General features: G+C 38.6%; 1 protein-coding gene across 1 annotated transcript in view; it reads right to left on the reverse strand.

Moving 5' to 3' along the window:
• Positions 1-21695, reverse strand: part of GUCA1C (guanylate cyclase activator 1C) — a 68668-nt gene that overhangs the window by 9740 nt on the left and 37233 nt on the right. The window contains exons 3-4 of the mRNA XM_061192724.1: positions 18881-18967; positions 11967-12229 (exon numbers count right to left, since the gene is read on the reverse strand). Coding sequence (XP_061048707.1) covers positions 11967-12229; positions 18881-18967 — 350 coding nt within the window. The remainder of the gene's footprint in view (positions 1-11966; positions 12230-18880; positions 18968-21695) is intronic.

The following is a 21695-nucleotide window of genomic DNA, read 5'->3' on the forward strand; positions in this document are numbered from 1 at the left end:
TTAAACACCTTTTTAAAAATCTATTCACACTTTGAGAGCTATTTTGCTCTCAATGGTGACATATCATTTTACTCTTTGAGAAATATTTTGAATCCTGGAAAGAGCCAGGAACCATTCATAGCTGGTTCAGGTAACCAGAGCACAAATATACACATATCATTTTGGTAAGAAAATGAACAAACTGGAAAATAAAACCATCAGCCAGCTGTGATGATAATATGATGATAACATTATGATTTTCTTGTGTGATTAAGAAACTGCTTAAAAGCAAATTTCAAAAGCATTTTTTAAATGGTGGCATCAGATGGATTATATGAGATCTTATGGAATTTAATTTGAAGGATAATGGAAAAAATTATTTCCCCATTCTGAATTTTGTGACATAAGGAAGGGACACATGGAGTGGAAGAAAGGCTCTGCAGAGAGATTCAGAGGAGCTCTGTTAGCTCCAGTCACTATTAAGATGTATAATCATTGGCAAGTTTTGCAATTCCTCTATTCATTCAACAAATACTTGTTGAGCAGAAGCAAGAGAACTACAATCCTGCAGCCTGTGGAACAAAAACCACAGTCACAGAAAGATAGACAAGATGAAAAGGCAGAGGGCTATGTACCAGATGAAGGAACAAGATAAAACTCCAGAAAAACAACTAAAGGAAATGGAGATATGCAACATTCCAGAAAAAGAATTCAGAATAATGATAGTGAAGATGATCCAGGACCTCAGAAAAAGAATGGAGGCAAAGATCGAGAAGATGCAAGAAATGTTTAACAAAGACCTAGAAGAATAAAAGAACAAACAAACAGAAATGAACAATACAATAACTGAAATGAAAAATATACTAGAAGGAAGCAATAGCAGAATAACTAGGGCAGAAGAACGGATAAGTGACCTGGAAGACAGAATAGAGGAATTCACCGCCACAGAACAAAATAAAGAAAAAAGAATGAAAAGAAATGAAGACAGCCTAAGAGACTTCTGGTACAACATTAAATGCAAAAACATTCTCATTATAGGGGTCCAGGAAAGAGAAGAGAGACAGAAAGGACCCGAGAAAATATTTGAAGAGATTATAGTTGAAAACTTCCCTAACATGGGAAAGGAAATAGCCACCCAAGTCCAGGAAGTGCAGAGAGTCCCATACAGGATAAACCCAAGGAGAAACACACCAAGACACAAAGTAATCAAATTGGCAAATATTAAAGACAAAGAAAAATTATTGAAAGCAGCAAGGGAAAAATAAATAACATACAAGAGAACTCCCATAAGGTTAACAGCTGATTTCTCAGCAGAAACTCTACAAACCAGAAGGGAGTGGCATGATATACTTAAAGTGATGAAAGGGAAGAACCTACAACCAAGATGACTCTACCCAGCAAGGATTTCATTCAGATTCGATGGAGAAATCAAAAGCTTTACAGACAAGCAAAAGCTAAGAGAATTCAGCACCACCAAACCAGCTCTACAACAAATGCTAAAGGAACTTCTCTAACTGGGAGACACAAGAGAAGAAAAGGACCTACAAAAACAAACCCAAAACAATTAAGAAAATGGTAATAGGAACATACATATTGATAATAACCTTAAACGTGAATGGATTAAATGCTCCAACCAAAAGACACAGGCTTGCTGAATGGATACAAAAACAAGACCCATATATATGCCATCTACAAGAGACCCACTTCAGACCTATGGACACATACACACTGAAAGTGAGAGGATGGAAAAAGATATTCCATGCAAATGGAAATCAAAAGAAAGCTACAGTAGCAATACTCATATCAGATAAAATAGACTTTAAAATAAAGAATGTTACAAGAGACAAGGAAGGACACTACATAATGATCAAGGGATCAATCCAAGAAGAAGATATAACAATTATAAATATATATGCACCCAACTTAGGAGCACCTCAATACATAAGGCAACTGCTAACAGCTATAAAAGAGGAAACTGACAGTAACACAATAATAGTGGGGGACTCTAACACCTCACTTACACCAATGGACAGATCATCCAAACAGAAAATTAATAGGGAAACACAAGCTTTAAATGACACAATAGACCACATAGATTTAATTGATATTTATACAACATTCCACCCAAAAACAGCAGATTACACTTTCTTCTGAAGTGCACACGGAACACTCTCCAGGATAGATCACATTTTGGGTCACAAATCAAGCCTCAGTAAATTTAAGAAAATTGAAATCATATCAAGCATCTTTTCTGATCACAACGCTGTGAGCTTAGAAATCAATTACAAGGAAAAATACGTAAAAAACACAAACACATGGCGGCTAAACAATACATTACTAAATAACCAAGAGATCACTGAAGAAATCAAAGAGGAAATAAAAAAATACCTAGAGACAATGACAATAAAAACACAATGATGCAAAATCTATGGGATGCAGCAAAAGCAGTTCTAAGAGGGAAGTTTATAGCTATACAAGCCTACCTCAAGAAACAAGAAAAATCTCAAATAAACAATCTAACGTTACACCTAAAGGAACTAGAGAGAGAAGAAAAAACAAAACCCAAAGTTAGCAGAAGGAAAGAAATCATCAAGATCAGAGCAGAAATAAATGAAATAGAAACAAAGAAAACAATAGCAAAGATGAATAAAACTAAAAGCTGGTTCTTTGAGAAGATAAACAAAATTGATAAACCATTAGCCAGACTCATCAAGAAAAAGAGGGAGAGGACTCAAATCAATACAATTAGAAATGAAAAAGGAGACGTTACAACAGACACGGCAGAAATACAAAGCAGCCGAAGAAACTACTACAAGCAACTCTATGGCAATAAAATGGACAACCTGGAAGAAATGGACAAATTCTTAGAAAGGTATAACCTTCCAACACTGAACCAGGAAGAAATAGAAAATATGAACAGACCAATCATAAGTAATGAAATTGAAACTGTGATTAAAAATCTTCCAACAAACAAAAGTCCAGGACAAGATGGCTTCACAGGTGAATTCTATCAAACATTTAGAGAAGAGCTAACACCCATCCTTCCCAAACTCTTCCAAAAAATTGCAGAGGAAGGAACACTCCCAATCTCATTCTATGAGGCCACCATCACCCTGATATCAAAACCAGACAAAGATACTACAAAAAAAGAAAATTACAGACCATTATCACTGATGAATATAGATGTAAAAATCCTCAACAAAATACTAGTAAACAGAATCCAACAACACATTAAAAGGATCATACACCATGATCAAGTGGGATTTATCCCAGGGATGCAAGGATTCTTCAGTATACACAAATCTATCAATGTGATACACCATATTAACAAATTGAAGAAGAAAAACCATATGATCCTTTCAATAGATGCAGAAAAAGTTTTGACAGAATTCAACACCCATTTATCATAAAAACTCTCCAGAAAGTGGGCATAGAGGGAACCTACCTCAACATAATAAAGCCCATATACGACAAACCCACAGCAAACATCATTCTCAATGGTGAAAAACTGAAAGCATTTCCGCTAAGATCAGGAACAAGACAAGGATGTCCATTCTCACAACTATTATTCAACATAGTTTTGGAAGTCCTAGCCACAGCAATCAGTGAAGAAAAAGAAATAAAAGGAATACAAATTGGAAAAGAAGAAGTAAAACTGTCACTGTTTGCAGATGACATGATAGTATACATAGAGAATCCTAAAGATGCCACCAGAAAACTACTATAGCTAATCAATGAATTTGGTAAAGTTGCAGGATACAAAAGTAATGGACAGAAATCTCTTGCTTTCCTATACACTAATGATGAAAAATCTGAAAGAGAAATTAAGGAAACACTCCCATTTACCATTGCAACAAAAAGAATAAAATACCTAGGAATAAACCTACCTAGGGGGACAAAAGACCTGTATGCAGTAAACTATAAGACACTGATGAAAGAAATTAAAGATGATACCAACAGATGGAGAGATATACCATGTTCTTGGATTGGAAGAATCAATATTGTGAAAATGACTGTACTACCCAAAGCAATCTACAGATTCAGTGTAATCCCTATCAAATTACCAATGGCATTTTTTACAGAACTAAAACAAAAAATCTTAAAATTTGTATGGAGACACAAAAGACCCCAAATAGCCAAAGCAGTCTTGAGGGAAAAAAACGGAGCTGGGGGAATCAGACTCCCTGACTTCAGACTATACTACAAAGCTACAGTAATCAAGACAATATGGTACTGGCACAAAAACAGAAATATAGATCAGTGGAACAGGAGAGAAAGCCCTTAGATAAACCCATGCACCTATGGTCAACTAATCTATGACAAAGGAGGCAAGGGCATACAATGGAGAAAAGACAGCCTCTTCAATAAGTGGTGCTGGGAAAACTGGACAGCTACATGTAAAAGAATGAAATTAGAACACTCCCTAACACCATACACAAAAATAAACTCAAAGTGGATTCGAGACCTAAATGTAAGACCGGACACTATAAAACTCTTAGAGGAAAACATAGGAAGAACACTCTTTGACATAAATCACAGCAAGATCTTTTTTGATCCATCTCCTAGAGTAATGGAAATAAAAACAAAAATAAACAAATGGGACCTAATGAAACTTCAAAGCTTTTGCACTGCAAAGGAAACCATAAACAAGACGAAAAGCCAACCTTCAGAATGGGAGAAAATATTTGCAAATGAATCATTGGACAAAGGATTAATCTCCAAAATATATAAACAGCTCATGCAGCTCAATATTAAAAAAACAATCCAATGCAAAAATGGGCAGAAAACCTAAATAGACATTTCTCCAAAGCAGACATACAGATGGCCAAGAAGCACATGAAATGCTCTCAACATTACTAATTATTAGAGAAATGCGAATCAAAACTACAATGAGGTATCACCTCACACCAGTTAGAATGGGTATTGTCAGAAAATCTACTAACAACAAATCCTGGAGAGGGTGTGGAGAAAAGGGAACCCTCTTGCACAGTTGGTGGGAATGTAAATTGATACAGCGACTATGGAGAACAGTATGGAGGTTCCTTAAAGAACTAAAAATAGAATTACCATATGACCCAGTAATCCCACTACTGGGCATATATGCAGAGAAAACCATAATTCAAAAAGACACATGCACCCCAATGTTCATTGCAGCAGTATTTGCAATAGCCAGATCATGGAAGCAACCTAAATGCCCATCGACCGACGAATGGATAAAGAAGTTGTGGTACATATATACAATGGAATATTGCTCAGCCATAAAAAGGAACGAAATTGGGTCATTTGTAGAGACATGGATGCATCTAGAGACTGTCATACAGAGTGAAGTAAGTCAGAAAGAGAAAAACAAATATTGTATATTAACGCATATATGTGGAACCTAGAAAATGGTACAGATGAACCGGTTTGCAGAGTGGAAATTGAGACACAGAAGTAGAGAAAAAACGTTTGGACACCAAGCGGGAAAAGCGGCGGGGGGGTGGTGGTGGTGTGATGAATTGGGAGATTGGGATTGACATGTATACACTGATGTGTATAAAATGGATGACTAATAAGAACAAATAAATAAATAATAAATAAACATAAAATAAATAAATAAATAAACAATTTTTAAAATAAAACAAAAAAACCAAATACTTGTTGAGTGCTTACGGCGTGCTGGGCTCTGTCTTAAGCACTGGAGATATGTTAATAAACCAAACAGCCAACAACTTTGCCTTGTAGAATTTGTATTCTAATGGTGAGTGGCAAAGAATAAACAAAACAAGCGGTGAAATAGTAGGGTAGAAGATAAATTTCTTCCAAATTTATTCCGTAGCACTAGTTAAGTAGGGAAGGACCATAGTGAGTATGGGGGTGGAGAGAAGGGACATTTGCAATTTTAAGTAGGTGGTCAGGGAAGACCTCATTGAGAAGGTGAGAAGTTAAGCATAGAGTTTGAAGGAGATGAGAGAAAAAGCCAGGTTGCTATCTGGGGAGAAGCATCCCAGGCAGAGAGAAGAAGAAACTCCCTGAGGAGGACTGGTGCCCGGGATATTTTAGGAAGAGAAAGCAGCTACTGTGGCTGAGGTGAGGTGAATGAGGGGAAGTGTCGCAGCAGAGGAGCTGAGAAAGATACGGGGAGAGGGGAGGGCAGATCAGTCCAAGAACTCTGGCTTTTATTTTGAGAGAAATTAGGAGCCACACGACGTTTGGATTGACGTGATCTGCCTTTCGCTTTAGCTGGAGCACTGTGGCGCTCTGCTGAGAACAGGTTGTGGAGGGAAGAGGGTGGGAGCAGGGAGTCTAGTCAGGAGGTTGCTATGATAATCCAGGTGAGGGACGATGGCAGCCTAGAGCTTCTGGTTGTGTGGGAGGTGGTAGCTTGGTAGAGAATGGGGTCAAGTTCTGGATATATTTTTTATTCAGTATTCTCATATGGATTGCTCATAATATATGATAATCGTAATATCTAAATTATCTTAATAAATTGTGATTAGTTTTGATATTATGTTTCTTAAGATGCTCATAAAAGTATAAAATGTTATAGAAATGTAAAGTGCGTGATCAGAAGGAATGATCATATGTGCTGGAGCAGAGACCAAGTGTACAGTCTGATTGTAAGACTCTTGTCTGTAAATGCATATGAGGGTTCATTGTCATTTGAAGAACATGGGCAAAATAGTAAAAGTCTGCAGCTGACAGTTAGATGACCCATTCCCTGTGGGCATGTTAAAGGTTTTGCCCACCTAGAGATAATAGTTTATCGATGACTCTTTTCTCAGATTTCATTAGAAGAGACAATTAAATATGGCTTAAGAACCAAGGGATTAAAGTGTCTGGGACAAGCATGTAGTCTCCCTCTAGGCCAGAATGGAATCTATTCCCTAAGAAGTAGCCTTAGCTCCGTGTATCTAAGGCCTTAAATATTCTAAAAGTTAGAGAAACAGCATGTACTAAGCGTATACTAGGCCAAGCTCTGTGGTAGGTGCTTATATAAGTTCTCTCCTGCCATCTTCATAACAATTCACTGGAGTATTTTTAATCTCATTTCATGAGTGTGGAAACTCAGACACATTGAGGGAAAATGACTTAAAGGGTAATACAGTTAGTGAGTGAGGGATGTAGGATTTAAATTAGTCTGCATGCCTACATGCAAGACTGATCTTTTTGTTGTATCTTATAAATGAAGTATTCAGGACTCCATGGCTCCAAAGAACTTAAAAAGATCAAGGCTGGGAGACAGTGTGGATGGATGACCGCAGGGGTGGGTATCTCAGAGAGGAGATGTGGGCAGTTGTGGTTTCAACACCTGGTCATGCATTAGAATCACCAGGGATATCAGGGATATAAAAACATTTATTTTGAAAAAGACTTTCAGGTGACTTCTCTGTAGTCAGCCTGTCAATTATCTTCCCTTCCATTCAGGATGGGGAGCAACTCAGAATGAGGGGTAGGGCCAAAAGTAACAAACGGAAACATAGAGCCCATAGGTAGCAACCTGAAACTCACTGGCCACGAGTCTAAAGAAATCTGGGCTTCATGCAATTTGTGTCAAACAAGTTTTCTCTTCAATTTTGTTTCTAAGCAACTAATCTTTTTGAGGTACTGAGGTGTCATTCCCTGCATTATGAATGTGTCATGGAATCATAGAAAACTAGAGGTGGAAGGGACCCCAGAGATTTTCCCCACACCCACACTGCTTTGTGAGCTGAGGAGACCGAGACTCAGAGGGGTAAATGGCTTGTCAAAGGTCACAAGAATCCGGGCCTGGGTCTTAGTCCACCAAGCAATTCTGCCTCCCCAAGTATCTTTCTCAATCTTGTCAGTCATCCTACTGATAGAACTTGGTATTCCCTGGGTTTAGTTTGGATGTCCAATTTTGCCTACCTAAGCTGTCCCCACAGACTCTGAATATTGAAAAAGCTACTCCCTATCCACACAGTTTTAACGATTTAGGTTTCTTCAGCAAGCATAAGACCCTAGCTTGGTTTTAAATGTCAGGAATTTTCTGTATTTCATTTTCATTTTAAAGGTTATTCTAATATAAATTTGGTGGGTGAGGGAGGCAGCAGAGGAGGCAGGCTCTTTCCAGCACTCATCTTGTTTCTTTAATGCGGTAACCCTTCCTTTAGGCCTCTTCGTTTGCCTCTCAGACATATATTTAATTTTAAACAAACCATATTTTCTCATTTATTTTCCCCATTACATTTATGCCAATACATTTTGGAAAGAAAAATGAAGGAAATATTTGCCCCACCTAAACCATTCTGCTGTCCCCACAAGCATACTCTTCTGCTTTAAACCGCAGTTCTATGTCAGTAGACTCTTCTCTAGGGGGAGTGTCCTCTCTCTGTGCCAGAAAGAACCAAGGCAAGCAACAACTGCACACCAGTCTCTGACTTGAGGAGAAAGGAGAGAAATTGCATTAGAGAGCTCATTCTCATCCTGGACCAGCTGCCACTCATCTCTTTTCCCTTCTTATTTCCTTTCTTTGTTGATATTTGGGCCAAAGAATCAGGCCGTATTCCTTCTGCTGCATCTTTATATAGAGAGATGTGAGTGATAGGATTTCAACCTTCTTTTTTAAGGGGGGGGGGTTATTTTTATAAAGGTAAAGATGATTAGCTCCTTTAATACCTTCCCTTTCATCTTTCTCTCTTCTTAAAATAGAGCCACTTTCCTTCAAAACATCAAGGAATTATCTTTTAAAAAGAGGAAAATACATTGGAAGATCTAGGATCTCATTAGATGCTATAATTCTACTGCCCTTTGATAAATGGGAGCAACAGTCTCAGAAATTAAAGTTGTTGAGGTTCTTCACACCAGTCCCTACTTGTCATGGAATCCCTTGCCTGAAATTTTACTGTAAAACCATTAGTGGGGAAACACATGGAATTCTGATAAATACAATAAAAATTCAAAATTCAAAAAAAAAAATCACTGGGCAGAGGCTCTGATTAAAGCTTACCATCTAAAGGAGGAATTTAAATTTACTTTAAAATATTCAGTTCATTAAAGTAACATGACCTCATATTTCAATTAGGACTATTTCCTTGGACTCAGCGTCACGATGCTAAGTTACAGAAGAAACCCTATAGAAGAACATGACTTTGGGGAGATATGGTCTTAAGAGATGGAGACTGGAAGGAAAGAATATGGTTCTGTTTTTCCAGCTTTTTTTTTCTACCTCACCTATCCATGATTTAATCTAAATTCTTTTGTACCTGAATTTCAGCTCATCTTCTTAGGACCATCCTCAGCAAAACTATGTAGTAGGAATTATTTTATGATTTGTTTTCTAGTAACAGACAACTAGCATCTTCACATCCTTCAACTATACACACAAACCCATTTTCCTAAGAAGCTGACAAGTGTATGCCCTGTGGGCTTACCTACCTTTCTCACAGATGAGCAAAGCTATTCTTTGGAAAGGGAAGGGAGTACTGCTCTCGCCTCTCCTCCATAAGCCTTGGGTCAACTTGAGAAGAGGTAGGTCTGGAGTGAGAGCTGGGTATAGTGATGGAACAGAGCTTAGAAATCTAAGAGGCAGCATCCAAGAAAAAACTGAAACCAAACCTGGTAAATTAGACAAACCAGTCATGATTCCAAAGGGGGTGATGAATGGAGGAGGAGAATCCAAGGAGGCAACAGGGTGACTGGAGCCTGGGGAGGCCACCTGAGAACTACAGGGTTCAAAGCATAAAGTGGTAGATGGGACCTGGGATAAAGCAGAGTTTGGATGCTCTTACTATGGTATCTATGGGTGGGGAGGTGTCCTTAAGTTGTCTACTGGGCTTGCCCCACCTATTGCATCTGTGCTGGTAATTAAGCTATAAACCCTCAGCTCCAAACCCATCCTTCCATATTCCTCTCTGTGGTGCTGGGCTGGGGTCCTGCTGACTACATTGCTCTGTTGCCAGCAGTTTCCCTGTTATGCTCAACCTGTAACATGTGATACTACCAGGTAATAATCTGGGAAGATGATCACTTCTTTGAGTCTCAGCTACCAGACATAAAGTGGGGATAACAGCCACGTCGCTGGGCTATTAGTATTAAACAAGCCCACTCAGCACAGTTCCAGAGTAAGGACTCAGTACATAGAGGGAAAGGAAGGGGTGAGTTTCCCACCCTAAAGAGGACTGACCCTTCAATCGGTCAGGGCCCAGGATCAGTCAGGATCCCATCAGGGAAACAGGAAACACACCAGTTATTTTACCAGAGAGAAAGTAATACAAAAAATTGGTTTAAAAGACATTGGAGGACTGGAAAAGCCCAGGGAAGGCACTAAAGTAACACAGAAATGGCAGGGAGCAGCTTCCATCCTAGACTGGGAAAACAAAGGGAAGGGGTTGAGGTTATTAGAACACAGACGCCTGGAAGGGGGAACTGGGACCCATTTTTATGTGGAAAGGATATTGGGTGCCTCAGAGGAATGTGGGTGAAAAAAATAAAATGAAATCAACCACTACTGCAGGATGGGGCTGATGCTGGGGTAAGACTGTAATGATGTTTTCCTTTTCACTTCTACTGCTAGGGAGCTCAGAGGCCCGTGGGTAGCCCACCTTCACCAAATGAGCAGGACTTTGTGGGACTTTATCTGTGATCATTTTATTTCAACATATTTTACATTACATTATGTACTTTGTAAATCTCCTCAAAGTCTACTGGAAGATCCTAGAATATTTCTACTTCCATCTATACAACCTTCATCTGTATCTTCATCAATATATTTGCCTATAACTTTCCTACCTCCATTTATACTCCATTTCTACTGCCATGTGTGTCTCATCTATAACTCTATCTATAGTTTATCCACATCTGTAACTATGGAGGAGATAGGGACAGTCCACTCCTGTCTTTGTAGTTTAAGTTGTGTGTTTTTAACCCAAATTTGAAAGTGTAATTAGGAAGCTTTTATTTATTTTATTTTATTTTATTATTTTTTTGCAATTCAAAAGAAAATTTATTACTTTTTTTTTGCACACAAATACATTTTTTTTTAATTTTTTAATTTTTTTAACATCTTTATTGGAGTATAATTGCTTTACAACAGTGTGTTAGTTTCTGCCCCATAACAAATTGAATCAGCTATACATATACATATGTTCCCATATCTCTTCCCTCTTTCAAGGAAGCTTTTAACATAAAGACAGCTTACATCTGCTCTTCAATCTCCACTGTGCTTCCATAAGAAGCCTGGCATTGACAGAGGTACTAATGGGCCTGTGATATAGAACCCAAAACTTTAAAAGTTCTAACCCATCAAGAAATCCCATTCATCATTTCATTTTTGGGAAAGGATGTAAAAAATGAAATGTCAGAGCTATAATGTCAGGACTGTTTGAAATGTCAAGTGCTTATTGTTGCACAGCCTGGCTGTCTGCTGTTCTGATCAAACCTCCAACTGGCATAATAATTACAGATGATGCATCGCATTTTCATGCACAATTGGACCCAGATTTATAACAAATCAGATGGAAACATTCTCATTGCCCAGCCGGAAATTTTCTCCCTTTACTACATAGTTTAAGACTTTTCCTTCGGAGCAGGACATTACTACTGATTCAAGACAGCGTTCAGAGTAAGGGAGGAGAAAAAGGGCAGAAAAAAAAAAAGTTTCTCAACAGACCAGAACTCAGTCACTTATAATATACAGATGCGACAAGAGCCATGAGGCAGCAAACACATGTGCCAAATGCATGTTTAATCTAAGAATGCTAAACTGTGGAGACACTGCCCAGATAATCCTGTTCTATTTCAAGATGCAGACCAATTTAGGTGGGCAAGAAAACATACATGCGAGCTCTATTTTGAACTGATAGCTATGGAGGCAATCCTTCAGTTTAATCACCCCATTCTAATCTGTGGAGAGAGGACTAATGTATAAACAGAAGCAACATTGCTCTGTCTAGGATCTTTATGACAGTCTCTGTGGGACTTAAGTGGGTTATTCATAAGCGGATACCAATGATAATAAAAACCTGAAATCAATAGCATGTATGTACAGAAAATCACATTTCTTCTCCACTGAAAGTTTTGTATCCACTGAAAGCTGGCTAAGGCGTTCCCATAGCCACTTCACTTTCACCTTCCCTAGACAAGCCTTGTCAGATGGTTTGGAAGAAGCCTCTCTCCTGTGTCTGTCAGGCTGTTTCCCATCACAGGTTACTTTCAGTACATTGGAAAGGTCAAAACTCTTGGAAACAACCTCCAGAAGATGCTGTTCTTTTTCCATGCCATTGATAAATTCTTCTAAATTCAGTTCTCCCAGAAAATAGTAAAAGAACAATTAGCAAGAGCCTTTGTCTAATACCACTCACTAGTATATACAATACATTCACTGGCATTTTTATTGATATTCTTCTTTTTATATCCTTTCATCTCAACCAGACTCTTAATTCCTTGAATATCCTTATATAGAAAAGCATTCAATGGTAGGGTTGTTAGGTGAAAATACAGGTGACGAATAAAATCTCTTTTCATTTTGAGTTGAGAACATCAGGTAATGTACCTGTGTTCACATATACATTTACATCTCTACACGATATTGATTATTTGACCTTTAATCTTGAAGCTATGACCAAGTCATAGGAGCATGAAAATTGCAGACTTCTAAGATCAGAAGGAAATGACTGTTTGCAAGGCTGTTTTCAATATTCTTCTCCCTGAGGAAATAATTTCAAGGACCATCCAAAGCTGTGCAGAAGGTTAAACATTTATTCATTCCCTAGTTCTCTTCTCCTTTTCTGATTTTTTGATTTCTCATTGTATCACCTTGACTTAAGCCTTAGGTCTATGCTGACCAGCCCAGTGCTATAAAACTATCGCCTTATACCCATGGGCACCTGATGCCCTGTTTCCCACTACCCTCATCCTACAAGACAACTTTTCAACATTTGGGGGTTGGGGATGAGGGGTTCTCGATTTAAATCATTTGGATTGTAATTATGGGCATATTCAAGTTGAAAGGTACAGATGAATTTTCTGATCTTAAGGAGATTGTACTTAATAGGGTTTGTGGCTTGGTGGGAGGTCAACCAAGGACAAGCGAAGTACACGAAGTCACTAACTAGGGAACATGCCCCTGAGGCAGAAAGTCAGCAGGAAGTGAAAACAAGTGTTATACTGTCCCTGTACTTTTTAACGGATAAAGACAAATATCTAAATGCCACAATAGTGGCTCAAATATAAAGCATAAATCATCACATTCTCATAAGATACTTTCCTTTTGGTTTCCATGGCTAAATACTAATATATGTTGTTTTTTGTTTTTTGGGTTTTTTTTACAGAGAAATCTAATCTTTGTTCCTTATGTTTTCCTTATGCCAAAGAAGTCTGTGCAAAACCCGGGTAACAGCAGGTAGGATTAGAATTCCCTATGTATCCCAGGGAAAGTCAGGGGGATGTTAACTAACAGAAGAATAACCATCCTTTGCGAAGGGAAAACACACTGCTAAGTTCACAACCCAAAAGATTTTTCAAACTTCTAGGGACTCAGCATGACCAACAGAGAAGTGGGAGTGGAGATAGGGGAGCTGAAATCTGTTTTGACCACTTAGTAATAGTAACACTTCTCCAATCTCACTGCTGGCAAGGAAAGAAGCTGTATCGGAAGGTGCTGGGAGATAGTTGCCTGTGTTGAAAAGCAATGCAGGTTACTGATGTGGAAAAGAGAAAAAAGAAAATGCTTTTTGGGGATTTTTTTAATTGCAATATAATTGACATAACATATTAGTTTAAGGGGTGCAACATAATAATTTGATATGTATATATTGTAAAATGATTATCACAGTAAGTTTAGTCAATATCCATCGCCTCACATAGTTACAAATACTTTTCTTGTGATGACAACTTTTAAGATTTCCTCTTTTAACAACTTAAAAGATGGAATTTTTCGCTGATGTTTCATCAGGTTTTTCAAAATACCGATGAACTCTGAATATTTGCTTTTTCCACGTTATCACTTACCAAAAAATAATTTCTCTTTTCCAAATTAAGCCAACCTCTACCTATAGCAACTTATGATGCTTACTATTTCTAAATACTTATTTTGAAGTTTTCCTCGCTCTTTTCCTTCTAAGTCTTAGCATTCATTCATTCATTCTCCGAACATTTATCAAGCCCTGACTACAACTGCCATTTCCTTCACTACACCGCCCCACCAGCACAGCCAACCAGGGTTGTGAATGTGGAAGGTGCTCAGAAAACCTAGGCTGACGAATTGCTTTCCTTCTTCTGATATTCTTACACATTGCTTCCTAATCCTCTTCAGTTTGCCTGTGGATTTATGCCCAGACAAATTAGAAGGTTGGTTTCTAGGTCTCCCTAGAAAGGATTGCCTGTGCAGATCCAGAAGCTTCCCATCAAAAGATCGACCAGCCAAGAGCTGAAGCTGCTGAGAGATGATTGAGCTGGAGATCATGGGACTCAGAAGGACCTAAAATGATGTCTGAGTTTTCATTATTTTTTTTTCTATTTAAAAACACATATCAATCTTTGTAAGGCATAATTCAGAAACTGCACAGTTTTTATATGTTGAAATATACATATGCACATAATTTATATCCACGTTATTCAGGGCTGTTTGTTGTGCTGGTGAACACATTTGCTACTCCTGGGGACTCTGAAGTTCAGTGTTATGGATGCTTTTCCATTACTCACTACCAAGTTCAGCAGTTTTATTGGTGATAGGACAGCTACTCAAATATTGTCTTTAGTCTTGTTTTTGCAATCTGGTTATTTTGTTGATATTTATGGATCATGTATTTCTTCCCATTAATATCTTAAATGTTTTTATAACATTACCAAAAAATTGCCTCTTCCCTCCAAAAAGTCAAGATTTACTGTACACGGTCACATTAGCATTTCTTGCTCTAAAGAAGTCAACTTAGTTAGAAAAGAAGCCAACCTGTGTCAAGGAATTGTTTTTCAATTCTTTCAAATAAGAACTTCATGAAAATTTGTGCTGGGGCTGGGAAATTAGCAAAGGTGGGACTGGAGTGTCTCAGGAGATGAGAATGACCAGATTTTCAAGGGAGGATGCAGGATTTTAAATGACAAGTTCTGTATTCATTAGCAAGGTGGCACTAGAGGCATTTAGCAGCATTTTATAGCAGAGTGATAAAAGCTGCAGTTTTTTCTCTTTTATAAGGAAACTTGATTCTCTATTATCTCCTGGTAGTTCCCAGTTTCCCAGTTTGATTCCATGGTGTTCCAGCCTAAAACACTGGTCTTTCTGGTTAGTCGCTCAGTAAAAGGTCTTCCATTATGTTCTGTCCCTGTTTTCTTTTACTCCAAATATCTGCTCAATAACCTTTCATTTCCTCTCTTTTCACTTTCATGGTTTATTATTACGAGCCACTTAAGTCTCCTTTGTCCCTGGGCTATTTGGCGCTTTGTTGTCTGGACACTTTCTGCTCTTGAGGTTGTGAACAGTATCTATAAATCTTCCTAAATCATGTCAAGAACGACCCCTAAGCGGCGCATGGTAGCATGCCGATTGCTATACTTCCAAGTAAAGTCTGCAGAACTTCATGCTTGATCATGTATACTGACTTGTCTTGAGGTCCCTTCTGTTTTCATTCTTCAATAATATTGAATGTTGAGCTTCAATTTTCTGTCCTTGTGATTCTCTTCAAGATCTCCTTCCTGGATGCTTTGGTTCATAAAATAAAAATAAAAACTAACTTGTTGAATTATAGCAATGATACATGCTCATGGTAAAAAAAAAAAACAAAAACAAAAAACAACTAACCCTACAGAAAAGTGTAATGAAAAGAAAGAATCCCCCTTTAACCTCTCTCTGGCCCCCCAGTGCTACTTTCCACTGGTAATTAACTTCTGCTAATCGATCTGTGTTTATATTTTGACATGTGCAATGCATTTTCAAATATATGTTTATTTCCAAACTTGTCTCCTAGAGGCCTTTCTTCCTACAGATAGCATTGCATATTGCTCTTGTTTCTTCATTTCTTCATTTGCTTTTCATATGACATCTTATCAGACACTCATTCGTTTTACAACTATTTATGGAGCACCTATTATGTGCCAGAAAGTGTGAGAGCACAGGAAATACCAAAGTACGTAAAACAGGATAGCTCTTGCCCTCATGGAGCTTATGGCTCTTCATCGTTTTATTATCTTAGCATTAACCCTATACCTCTCTTTTGATTAATCTTCTAACTTTGATTTGCTAATGACCATGAAAATTATGTCTAGAATTCTATATAGCTATTGTGTATTTTTCTGTTCCAACAGATTTGATGTTGGTCATTCTTTTGCAAACAATTGGCATTCAAATTGGGATTTTCATATATGTTCCTGAAGTTGTTTTGGTTGTATCTGGGTGTGCTGGGGTTTGTTGGTTTCAATATTCATTGGATCACCAGATACCAATGGTGTGCTTGCTGCTTTTTATTTTGAGAAATCAAAAAAGATATATGTTGGCACATAGTCAATGCTATTCTGGTACACCTAATCAAACATCTCCATTTCTCTCAACAGTGATGTTTCGATAACAATGATAACAACAGAAATCTTATTTGAAGTATAAACACTTATGCTTGTACACCTGCAAATATTCTCTGTGATGCTCACTTTCCCTTTACATGTGAGTGAAGCACTTTATTCTCCTCTGTCAAATACTGGCAAAGTCCTTTTACACTTCTGCAAATATCAGCCCTCTATGTCTTCATTACTTTCTCTTCCTTGTCCTCTGGTGCACTGAGCTGTCTCTGTTCAACAGAACAATTTGAGCATCTTTTTTCTTGATACATGGAATGACCCAGCTGTCCCTTGACGAGATAATACAACAGTCTCCAATAATTTCCATGTAAAAGCAAGTTCTATCAGTTTTAATTCCGTATATGCATTTGCCAAGAAACAGTGGTTCATTGTTACTCCAGAGTGCAACTAGTTTATTTGATATCTTCATTTTATAAAAGCCAATGATATTTTTTCTTAAAATATAAGTTTTTATATCAGAGGAAATGATTTGTGCGATTAGATCTGTAAACTGTCCAGAAATCATAATGTATCCTCTTCCTTCTGAGATACTTTTACAGGTCAAAGATCCTAGTTCCCTAATTGCAGGTAACCTCAGTTGCCTGAGCCCAACACCTTCTCTCTTTCAGATTCGCATCCTTTTTCAACTCAGCTCTTTCTATTTCTAGGCCCCTTCCAACTACATTCCCCATTTTATTGGTTCCTTATACTTTGTTCTTGAGGAACCTGCACAGATAGGAAACAAAAAGTCCTGCACAATTTTGTTTTCTGGAACATGTTTTCCGACTCTTCAAACTGAGCCACCCTCATACTTCTCTATGGGAAGTCACTTTTCCTATTCCACACCCCCCCCACCCCCGCCAGCACTACGAACAGGATCCATGGATATTTTCAAACATTCTTGACCTGCCCTTTTGAAATTCACTTATGATGCTATGTCTTAAACGTTCATGATGTTCCATCTACTTCCAGAATACTCATCCTTTGAGCAATGATTTTGACCCTGGGTTGAATGGTTTATCCTCTCTACTCCAATCCCTGCCATCCTGCAGCACCTCTGGGATTAAAAATGAAAACAAAACACAACAAAATCTCCGGCATTTCTCCTGTTTGATGATTACCATTTTTGGATGCATATTCCAAATAAACTTTTCACTGGCCTCACCAGGCCCTCCTCTCTCCATTTTTCTGGTTCTTTTCTAGCTTTACTTGGCCTCCTTATCAACTCTGGGTGGTCTGAATCTGTTCCTTGCAAGCTTTCACATGAACTGACTTGTTTTATTCTCCATCCATATAGACCCATATAGGAGTGAGGACACCAAATGGCTTTGAGTTTGGTAAGCCAGTAAGTGAGCACACCGACTCGAGACTGAGAAGAGGACTAGGTCCTTAAGAGGAAGATCGATGCTCTTGATACATTTCCAGATTGTTCTTCTGAGAATTATACTCTTGTCCAAATGTTCGGTTCGCTCATAGTGGTGATTTTATTTGAACTCCCTCCCAGCCTCCTCCTCCTCACATCCTGCCAGACTGAGCAGCCACATCTGACTAATACAAACTACCACATGAGTCTCTACTTCTCTCCAGTGTCCATTACAAGAAGTAATGCATGGCCAGCAGGTTGAGTCTGTGGATTGATGACACCCATGACTCCCAATCCCTCAAATCTATCCCCTGCCTCTACCCCTTTTTAATCTTACTAACATCATACTTTCCACAATTCCAAGCTTTCTGTTTTTCAAGGATCATCCCTAGATATGATGCCTCCATCTCAAATCAATATGCTCATCTACCAGTTTACAGATTAAAGCCATTTGGTGTAAGCACCCTCCCTTCTCATTCCTACCTCTGAAGAAGCGCACCTTCTCTGAAATAAAGAGGAGACCAGACTTTCAGGTAAAAAAAAGCAGCTGAAGAAATGATCAGAAAGAGTAGAAATGTAGAAAAGATACAGCAGAAATGGAGGCAAGTGTGGACAACTCTTCCCAGAAATGCACTGTCAAAGGGAAGGAAAAATCTGATAGAAGATGGCATAATTGAAGTTAGGAGGGAAAACAAGTTTATTCGTAAGTTGATGAGAAGCCTCCAGTAGAAAGAAATTCCCAGAGCAAACAGCAGAGGGCGCTTCATCTCCTATTCTCCAACTTTTTTTCCTTTTATCTCCCTTTACTCTTCTTTATATATACCAAAGTGTCAATCCCTGTGCATTAAGTGTAAATATGGTCAATAAATATTTATTCAATTCAATTGTATCAACTGGAGAACATTGTACCGGTCAAATTATGAAGCCCCAGTGATATTACAAGTAGGGTTTGCTTGAAAGGTTCATGCTTTTGTCTAAATGGGGCATCTCGCACACCACCACTAACTCCTGCTCGGTAAGAAAAGTGAGCCCAAGGTGAGTAGCTACTTTACTGTCATCGTTTGTATCAATCTTATGGAACACCAAGTTGGTAAATTCTTCAGGATTCAGAGTTTGCTGGCCATTGAGGGCTTGTAGTGCCTGCAAAGAAACTAAATCAGAGAGTTCAACTCTTCTGGAAGCAAACTCATTTTGTGACGTTTCTTACCCCAATGTGACAGAATTGGGGGAATTGTTTATGTCAGTTTTGCTATCCAAGCTGTTTCAGTTGTTAAAAACAAATAAAAAGATTGTATATCAGTTCTGGGTAATGAGGCTTGGAAATTAAATGAACTGAGTGTAGTCTAGGTTTTTTCTACAGAACAAAGGGATCCATTCAACATACTAAGTAACAAAAGATTCTAGGAGCCCACTGGAGAAAACATCGTAGTGGTAACTGTCATAAGAATTCTGGACCCAGAAAAGTGTTCTCATTTTAGACTAATTATCTTTGATCTGAAGATGAATATAAAAGGATGTTCTGTAAGCATCTAATGCTTCCTCTCTGGCTTCTGCCACTGGCACCTTTGGGATTTTTTTGTGCCCTTTTGCAGAGTGATCAACTGGGAAGACAGATACGCATGCCTTGGAAGGACACTGAATTTCTCACACTCTTCCAGCATCTTTTCATCATAAAAGCTATCAGGGGACGCAGGGAAAATGACATTTCCAGCTTTCCTAGAGAGATGATTTAACCACCCTTCCTCCCCCCCCCCACAACACTTGCCCAGGTGATTAAATTAAATGACCCATATTTGATGTAGAAATTCCTAATAAAATGAAAGAGAGACAGAGAGAGAATGGATTAGTCATCTGGGAATTTGAACATAACTATCTTGATTGAACATGAAGGAATCTTTAGAAAAACTGCTGGCAACATATTTCAATTAGAGGCATGGTCTTAAATAGAACTCTCTCTTGCTGCTTCCCAAGCATTACTAATCCTGAATCCAAGGATCAATCATAATTAACAGTGGCAAAGCACCACTCTTGGCCTTAGCAAGCTAGGATCTCACAGTTAAATAATACTTACAAGAGTAATGGTTAGATACAGGTAGCCTATTAGATGAAAGTTTTTAAGGTTTCTCAGTGTCTTTGCAGAGGCTCCGAAAACCTCAAAAATTTGGCTAGGCATCCAGTATTCCCACATCCTGAAGTGATACTAGACTGCATGCATAAGTCATAATAAAAGATTATGAAATTTCTAGAATTTGTCCATCACCCAAGTCCAGGCAATATAAGTGAGCGTGAAGGATTGACTGGAAGATTGATGAGGCCTAAGAGGATAATAATTTGAAGGGAGTTGTCAGGGTGCCTCATATTTTCCCTCTTCTTCTAGGAGAAGCATGGGGGTGGGGGGAATGGGCAAGGAGGCATGGTTTGTGTCCTTCCTTCCTTCCTCATTTAGTACATCTACTCCTTCTCCTCCATCTTACTAAGCCCTTCTCTGACCCCTCTGAGTGTGAGAAGGAGGAGGGAGGAGAGAAAAGGGGAGCAGGGGAGCCCTGACTTGGCAGGTACTGTCATGATCATATAGTTTCAGAGCTCTCCGGATAGCAGATGTTCAAAGACCACTATTCTTCTGAGGCCTCCCACCCCCTTTTCACTATTGAGACTCTCCTGCAACTCCCTAGACGTGAATCACACACTTTTTTTTTAAGTATGTGAAATTCATGCATGTTGTTGTACATAGCAATAGTTTGTTTATCCTCATTGTTTTATAGTATATCATTGGGAAAATATACCACAATTTAAAGTCATTCTACTGTTGATGTACATGAGTTATTTCCACCTTTTGCTTATTACAAAAATTGTTATGAACACTCCTGGTCAGGTCTTTTGATGATCATGTACACAAATTTTTGTTGAGCATATATGCAAGAATGGTATTTCTATTTCTACCTATTCCGACTGATCCCTTGAGGCTCCCTCTACAGGCTCCAAGTCTGGGTTTCTAAACATCTGCACCACTGACATTTTGGACTCAACAATTCTTTCTTGCTCTGCGTTGTCCTGTGCATGGTAGAATGTTTAGCAGCATCCCTGGTCCCTAAACAATAGATAGTAGTAGCACCACACCCTCCCCGTCTCTCCAGTTGACAACCAAAATGTCTCCAGACTTTGCCAAGTGTCTCCTGGGGGAATAGGAGTGCAAAATCGCTCCTGGTTGAGAACCACTCTCCAGATCTACCTCCAGCTTTCTTCTTCTGAGGATTCCTCACTTCTCCAAGTGGCTCAGCTGGACAAGATCCAAGACAGCTCTCTGCCAGCTTCTTCTCTCAGTGGCCCATATATCTGATCCATGGAGAAACCCAAGCATCCTTTGTCCCAGCAGATTCCAGGAATGCATCCTGCTACTCTGCTGCCACGGTCTGCTCTTTAGATTTCTCACGTGTGACTCAAACACTGGAACATCACGTTCCCCAAACTGCAGGCACGCCACACCTCGCTGGTCTCCTTAAATCCTCATGCTACTGACTTGAGGGCTTTTACACAAGAAATGCTCTCCAGTAGTCCTTCTCCAAAACCCTCATCTTGACCGTTTCATACCCTTAAAGTGAGATTAAGATGTAACTACTTCCATTGTAAATTCTGCCTATAACCTAGTACTTCCTTCAAATCTCTTGATACCTGGGCTGAATTCCATTTTAACATCCTGTTATCATATGTTGAGAGAACTTATGTTATACAGTATGTATTATTCTTTACCCTGTTTTTCTTTCATTTGCCATTATATAGAGAGTATGTTTGTAGACCACTGATTTCTTTTTATAAGTACATAATCCATTGCATTAATTTTAAAATTACCCTGCTTTAGGTTGTTTTTTAT

Source organism: Eubalaena glacialis, chromosome 6 (assembly GCF_028564815.1).
Source record: "Eubalaena glacialis isolate mEubGla1 chromosome 6, mEubGla1.1.hap2.+ XY, whole genome shotgun sequence".
Taxonomy (NCBI): domain Eukaryota; kingdom Metazoa; phylum Chordata; class Mammalia; order Artiodactyla; family Balaenidae; genus Eubalaena; species Eubalaena glacialis.